Raw genomic sequence first — 7,655 nt, 5'->3', positions numbered from 1 at the left:
GTCTGCCTGTCTGCCTGCCTGCCTGCCTGTCTGTCTGTCTGCCTGGTTGTCTGTCTGCCTGTCTGCCTGTCTGTCTGTCTGTCTGTCTGCCTGTCTGTCCATTTGAGTTTGTTTTGGATCCACGAGATAACAAGATCAGATCTTATGATCATCTGATCCTGTAATTATTCTTAATTTGTAAGAACAAACATGTTATTGTGCATGCCCTGTGGAATGTTACGATAGAGATAATCCTTTTTTTGAGAACGAACTCCTCCCTTATACTAGCGCATATTGCCTGATATTACCTGTCTGAAGAGAACCCGTACGTTTATGAACTATTGGAGCTCAGGGAAGCGGTGGCAGATTTAATTTGAAACTATGAATTCGAATGAATTGATCAAATCTATCAAAAAACATTCTACCTTAGACCTTCAGGACAGAGAAGACGTTGTCTCAGTTGGTCTGTATAACGTTTGTCATCCATTAAGGCCGCATATCTACAAGTGTGTGACAAATAAAAACACCAACACAACTGGCAATGAAAACTATACTACCAGAAACACTCTTTTATAGAAGGTATAGTTAGCATTAGCACTGGAAGGTGTATTACACTAATGTAAATTATGCTGTTATACATACTCTGGTAAGATATGTTGCGGTGTGAACCTTAAAGTTGTTGAGTATCAAAGCATAGAACATATTTTAAATTCAGTGGCCTCTTTACGTTATAGTCTTCTTGAAAATTCAACAGTAGAGTATGGTATGTAATAGACACCACTGCACAAACAGATTCGTTCTTGTGTTATTGATTTCGAGGAACTGGCAACATTCACCAATTTTCTCATATCTTGAATATCGGACATCATTTACAAGTGGTCCAGTTGTAGTCATCTGCTATCAGTCTGCTGTAATCCAAGCCTAAGTTTTTCACTTACGGACTTATGTATATTTCATTACAATGTTGCATTAGGAAAGTGTATATAATTTATAATGATATTAACATTATCCTGTTTGATCATCAGATTAAATTAAAATATAATTCAAAATGGTCTATTAATCTTATTGTACTATAATATCAGTATGAACACCACTAGCTGCAAAATACTTAAATTATCCACCAATTTAAGATTAATTTGTCTCTATAAATAATAACATCAGTGAGAAGTGTAACCAGGCGCATCAGGCTCTTGGGGGTGTTAAAAAATACTTCCCTTTATGACTCTGAAAGCATTCTGAAGTTCTTCTTTTTTATTCTTTTGTGCTATTACCATGAATGAACACTTGACGCTGAAATTGCATCTCATTTAAGGATCTCTTTTGTTGTTTTTGTTGGTTCTCAGAGAAAAGACACACAATGCTGTGGGAGGAGCATCAGATTGGACGGAGAGACATCAAGATGAGGTGAGGTGGACATGAAAAACACTACCTTCTTTACACAGCTGGAAACAGCATCAGCCAAATGAAAATATATTTTATATTTGAATGATTATGTTTCTGTAATATGTTATTTGTTTTCTAACATACCCACCCACTCAAGCCCACCCTCTCGTCAACTGCTGTCAACCCTAAAAGGGCTGCCATCCTCTTGGCATCCCATTTGAAGAAGGTGGAAATCTCATTTGGAGGTATATTTGGAGTGTAATTGCATTTTCCAGCCAGACATGTACTGTCTTGTATTACAGAACATGTTTGAAGATACTAATAGTTACGTCATTGCTCCAAGAACTCAGTTCACACCTGTTGAATAGGTATAGAAAATGTCTATGATTTTGAGTAACTGATGATTTAACCTCATACTCGACTGTTGTCCGTATGCCAATAAATATATTATATATTAAAAACTTTTCTCTCATATTTTCTTTCAGTATACAGGACATCAAGGACATCATGAGAGACTTGAAGATATCCACAAGGTGCATACATGTCATCGACAACAGGGGTGGAGAAACTGGACATTATGATGACATTGACATTAATGCTGGAGGAGTAATCATGCTGGACAACACTCTGTTGAGGCCAGGAGTCATACGCACTGAACACGTGAATTCATTCAGAAAGTACTCTCCCCAAAAGTACTTGGACCAAAGACCAAAATCAGTGCTGGACTGGTACTTCACCACCCAGCCCATGTCGATGTGTCCTTGGGCAAGACACTTATTAACTGTGCCTCCTAATAGGCAGGTGGCACCTTACACCTGACCACTGACATCGGGGTGTGAATGGGTGAATAATGACAAGTTGTGTTAAAGGACTTTGAGTGGTCGGAAGACTAGAAAAGTGCTTTAAAAAAAGTACAGGCCATTTCCCAGTGAAATAACATACGTTGACTTTTTATGGCATTTTTATAACATACTATACAATTACTTTTTATATTTTTATGAAATATTATTCTATGACATTTTATGTCAGACACCTTTCTTATAAAAAAGGAATTTTCCACCGATGAACACTTTGTATTTAAAAGCCTCTTTACTATCTATCTTTATAATACATAACTATGTTCATATTCATATTGCTTTGAGGTGTATCGCAGATATAAGGACACTAGAAGCCTCCTGCAAAATATTTCTTGTGCGCACTGTATCCTAAACTACGGTAATGTCATACGTCATCACAAGGGGACAACTTTGACGCAAGACAGTTGCGACGCGCATCAGTTGTTTGTTATTTTTAAGACAGTGATTCTGAAGCTCCGCGTGCAATTAAAGAGTCTGTTTTGAACACAGCTACCGACCTGCTGCCCGACTACGTCACTGCCGTCGTCACCGCTATCCGTATTTGAATGGACTACAAATAAAGTATGTTAATTGAAGCTACCGCGAACCGGAAAACGTCCCGTCCAACGTTCACTCTTATTTTCTGTCTCGGTTCATTGTGTGCCCCTCTTTTCTTGCAGATTCAGCCATGTTCCACAAAAGTTCACAGGGGAAACACTGGATTTTTCTAAGTGAAGACGATGTTGAGAAGAAGAGATTCATGGCCAACCAGAAATTCCGCAACAATACACTTGAGAGTGGAAAGGTAAGTTGTGACGACACGTAAAACATAACACCAAACGTGAACATAACAAGCGCAGCGGGCACATGTGTGACAGTGCGCTCCACCTCCACCTCCTCTGACAGCCGGCGGTGAGTGAGTCCAAGTTCCTGGAGCGTCACGAGGAGGACGTTTTATTCCGACACTATGAGAAGAGGATGGTGGACTTCTGCAATGCTTTCAAGCCTGTAATGCCCAAGTCCGTTGTGGTACGTGTGTACGCTGTTTCTTCTGTGTGGGAACAAGCATATGTGTGTAAAGAGAACTGCATACAGCGTTGGAGACAGGGCCTTGTTAATTTCTAGCAAAGTGGCGCATTCATTCTAAAAAAAAGTTTAACTTCCGGGTATAGAAGTCACACAAACTATGTCAAATTAACTTCAAAACTCTGGTGCTCTGCTCAGATTATGAATTTGCTCTGATCTTCCGTATTAATAGCTCTACGTTTCCTTTAGCCCCGCCTCCCAACTCCTCTAGTTTGGGTCTTGTGGCCTATCTGACCTCCATGTGTCTCACCTGTGCAGGGTACAGCCATCATGTACTTCAGAAGATTCTACCTGAACAACTCCATTATGGAGTACCACCCTAGGATTATCATGTGAGTACAGATATGTTTGTGGGGAAATATGTGTGTTGGGTGGGCGAACTGCAAATCCAATTATTTAATTCAAATATGATTTACTGTGTAAATGCTGGGATGCCTTTTTAATAACTCAATTTGTTGTAAATGCAAGTACATAAAGTACAGTGATATTAGAAAGTGACACAGTTTATTCAGTGTTTTATTCATTTCAGGCTCAACTCAATCATAAGTAATTGATGAGTTCCTTTCTTTGGTTTAAAGTTTAGGAATTGCTATACGTTTTTTGTTTTAAAACGATTACGGTTTCTTCATATCTTTTGCAATCCAACTATTGCACCAAAACTGCTGGAAAGGTATATTGTTCAGGCCCGTTCTGACCTGAACCTCTGGTTCCAGGCTGACTTGTGCATACCTGTCCTGTAAAGTGGATGAGTTCAACGTTTCCAGCACCCAGTTTGTGGGCAACCTTCTGCAGGAGACCCCGGCAGGGCAGGAAATGGTTCTGGAACAAATCCTGGAGTTTGAGCTGCTGCTTATCCAACAACTCAACTTTCACCTGGTGGTCCATAATCCCTACAGACCGATGGAGGGCCTGCTTATTGACCTCAAAGTAGGTGGACTGGAGAGAGAGCTGCAAATATTTCTCTTGTACTCGTAGTCCAAATCTAGCTCCTTTTTTAGTAGTTCAGATGTTTTGGCCTGTCTCAATGAATTAAGTTATTTCTTTCAGACAAGGTACCCCACCCTGGAGAACCCAGAGTCACTGAGGAAGAATGCAGATGACTTCCTGACGCAGGCGGCCATGACAGACGCAGGACTGCTGTTTCCCCCATCTCAGATTGCTCTCACAGCTATTCTGAACAGCGCCTCGAGAGCTGGTCTCAGTATGGAGAGGTGCGCATGTTAAAACAAGGGACTACAGATTAAAATAGCCTCTTGGCTAACTCTGGCAGATTTACAGAAATGTTTTTATTAATGTGCACTGTCCCTTATCAAATAAACCAAAGTAAATGCAAAGTTTGAATTTTGAAAAGTAGATTTTAGTAATAATTAAGTTTAATTAAATAATAAACTGGATGACCATTAACTTATTTGTTTGTGGAGCAATTCAAATAATATGTTCTCCCAGAATAAAAACAAAACCCCTAAACTGAAAACTCGCTTAAGAAAAAAGTAGTTAGTTTGAAAATGTTAATCTTTTTTTCTTTTTTTTAATGCCAAGCTACCTGAATGAATGTCTGCGACTGAAAGAGGACAAAGAGACTCTCTCAAAGATGTACGACTCAATGAGACGTGAGTAAACTGCACTTTTCCCTTGACACCACAAGATGGTGATATTGAGCCCCTTGAGCTTCACTGCACTGTTTGTAACGGAACAAGTCTGATCTGAGATTAAAGAAAAGGTTTTCTGTGTTCATCCAGAGATGAAAACCCTCCTAAGGAAGTATGAACTTCCTAATGCGGAGGAGGTAAATGCTTACAAAAAGAAGTTGGAGAGGATTCATGCTGAATTTTCCAGTTCAAGCAAGTAAGTATTAAGGAGATGAAGTTACTCGTGCATGTTTACTTTGAGAGATGTTCGATGATCAGAGAGAACAACAATATATTGTCACACGATATACTGCCATATTAAAATTCAGAATATGGGACATTATCGTGGAGGAGAGTGCCGAATGCAATTTATTTTATCTCGTCCTTAGATAGAACTAGTGTTGTGTAATTCTGAGCACATTTTGAGTTTCAGTGTTGTGTATTGGTGCAGGTATGTGTATGATCAGATGTCATTTCTATCACCCACAGTAAGCAACTCAAGTTTTCTGTTGTTATACATAGTAACAGTTTTATTTTAGCCAGGTTGTCGTATCTAAGATGCAAAAGGTTCAAGGTTCAGTATCAGGTAGAAAAATAAAAAGGAACACATCAGCTGTATGAAATACAGAAAGGAAGTACAACAGCACGCCACATTCCTACCTACATCATCCATACCATGTAGCACAGCTGATATTGTTATCGCTGATGAGGAGACTTTTAGGCTAATCATTTACCTGTCGCCAGCTGTCTGTTAACACTTGGTGAGGTCCGTGGTATCTTTAAGTGCAACTACAGTAAACAGTTTGGTAAACTCTTGAGCTATGACAGGCACAGATTCAGACTCTGCAGCGGCTCGAGTCATCAGGAGGCACACAGGGCCGACCCTTTATGACTTTGAAGGTGATAAATCTGTGCATGGCATGACTTCTCAGGATGAATCTATATGAAAATAGTCGGTGCAGAAGTGTTCTGAAAAGCCACCTGTGATGGCAAGACTGTAAATGCAAGAAAGCTTCGAAACCCCCAAGGCTTAGTGGGGGTTCAGGTGATGTTTGTTAGAGCAGCATATATGTAGGCCCACACTCTATAGCAGGGATCCATTCAGGATTAACACATGCACAGGACAGGTTACAGATATCTCCTACAGACTCAGACCATCTTTCAGCTCTGTTCAGCTAGATCATAAACAAACACCTTATACTTCTATACAAGTCTAAGTATATAATATCAACAAACAAAGCAGCATATAAAAATCTAACAAGTGGTTCCAGTGCTGCGTGGTAGTTCGTCCAATGAAGAACGAGCTTGTCTTAAAACCAGGTGACGTGGGCGGTGCGTAGAAAGGAGTTAAGGCTTGTGTCATCTTAGAGAGAGGTGCTGTGTTAAATTCCCTGATGACGGCAGAAAGCGCTACTTCAATGCTTTGGATGGCCTCCCCTGTCATCCTGGCAAGTTTTATCCCAGGAAAGGAGTGGCTGATCAGGACGCCACATTTGTCTAGTTTCCATGTCAATTAATCTTAACCGAGTGGCATGCATACCAGGATAATAGAAGTTCAGACATTCATGTTGTTGACTATCTTAGGTCCATCTTCATAGACATCATCTCACGGTCTTATGCGAGAAGACTTCTTGTCAAAGTTTCATCAGTTCAACGCACTGTGTCTGGAGCATTTTGGGAAGGGATTTGGAAGGACAGTATTCAGATATGCAGCGCGTGGTTTCCCACGGAGAACAGCCATATTGCATTTGAACTGCCAGGAATCTAGGCCACATGCTTATAAATACAAACTGCCGTAAGTCTTCGGTAGGGCACCTCATGGGATGAGGCTGGCTGGTTGTGTGGTCTGACTACCACACTTTGATTCCCAGGTAGAAATCTATCAAACTCACATTACCTGGATGGCAGCAGCCAGTGACATGATGGTGCACTCTGTCCTGTAAGATAAAGTGTACATGTTTGTGAAAGGCCCACGCTTGGACAATCACTTATTGTGTGTTAATTAAAATGCCATGTATGTACATATTGGTGCATGGCGTGAACTGGTCAAAATGAAGAGTCATGGGAAACTACAACTACCAATGGCGATCATGAAGGTGGAGTGGAAACTAGAGGCCACATTACTTTCCTAAATGAGTGTTGAAAATGGACTTGGTCACAAACAGTGAATGTCAGGAACAATGTTAACCAAGTTAGGGGTCGCAAAGAGTTCTGATTATGAAATATTCACAACAGTAATTCTGTCACGCGTTGACTTATCTGCTCAAAGTAAAACTACTTTTGTATTGCAGCAAACGAAAGAGAGGGTATGAAGATGATGGTCATGTATCAAAAGAACCTCGTTTAACAGAAGAGGTGAGACCATATTTTCTATTACATGCCGACAGTCAAACAATCTTAAACTACATTCTTACTTTTTTTTTTTTCTCATTGCAGGAATGGACTGATGAAGACCTGGTATGAGCATTTACCCCAACATGGTTTGGGACTTAAAGATATTATTCTAGTATACCAACAGTTTATTCCAATATTAAACTGTCACGATTGGATGACCATGTCGTTACAGAAAATACAATGGAGAGTCAAAGACAGTTTGCATAAGTGTACATGTTATATTTACTTTTCTACAACATATTAAAAGTCCTGGATTTGCCTTTGTTCTGCAGTAGGAATAAAGATATTTTTCTACATTGTGTCTTGTTTCTGCAGATTAATCAGAATAATAGATTATTCTTTACAAGCA

At 39.9% G+C, this 7,655-nt stretch overlaps 1 protein-coding gene across 1 annotated transcript; it reads left to right on the top strand.

The window, feature by feature from the left end:
- The first annotated feature begins 2,610 nt into the window (after nucleotides 1-2,610).
- Nucleotides 2,611-7,607, top strand: ccnh (cyclin H). The gene is made up of 10 exons (XM_034541230.1): nucleotides 2,611-2,780; nucleotides 2,879-3,003; nucleotides 3,105-3,227; nucleotides 3,543-3,616; nucleotides 3,998-4,211; nucleotides 4,332-4,495; nucleotides 4,824-4,894; nucleotides 5,024-5,129; nucleotides 7,204-7,267; nucleotides 7,349-7,607. Exons 2-10 carry the CDS (start codon nucleotides 2,887-2,889, stop codon nucleotides 7,373-7,375), a joined length of 960 nt encoding a protein of 319 aa, XP_034397121.1. The 5' UTR covers nucleotides 2,611-2,780; nucleotides 2,879-2,886; the 3' UTR covers nucleotides 7,376-7,607.
- Nucleotides 7,608-7,655: the final 48 nt, after the last annotated feature.

The sequence above is a fragment of the Cyclopterus lumpus genome, chromosome 9 (genome assembly GCF_009769545.1).
Source record: "Cyclopterus lumpus isolate fCycLum1 chromosome 9, fCycLum1.pri, whole genome shotgun sequence".
NCBI lineage: Eukaryota > Metazoa > Chordata > Actinopteri > Perciformes > Cyclopteridae > Cyclopterus > Cyclopterus lumpus.
This window is presented reverse-complemented; position numbering and strand designations above follow the sequence as displayed.

Excerpts from the sequence above, each read along its gene's own strand:
- ccnh (XM_034541230.1), top strand. The coding sequence starts at position 2,887 with ATGTTCCACAAAAGTTCACAGGGGAAACACTGGATTTTTCTAAGTGAA. Across the intron at positions 4,212-4,331 it reads GCCTGCTTATTGACCTCAAA|ACAAGGTACCCCACCCTGGA; the intron begins GTAGGTGGACTG and ends TATTTCTTTCAG. Across the intron at positions 7,268-7,348 it reads AACCTCGTTTAACAGAAGAG|GAATGGACTGATGAAGACCT; the intron begins GTGAGACCATAT and ends TTCTCATTGCAG.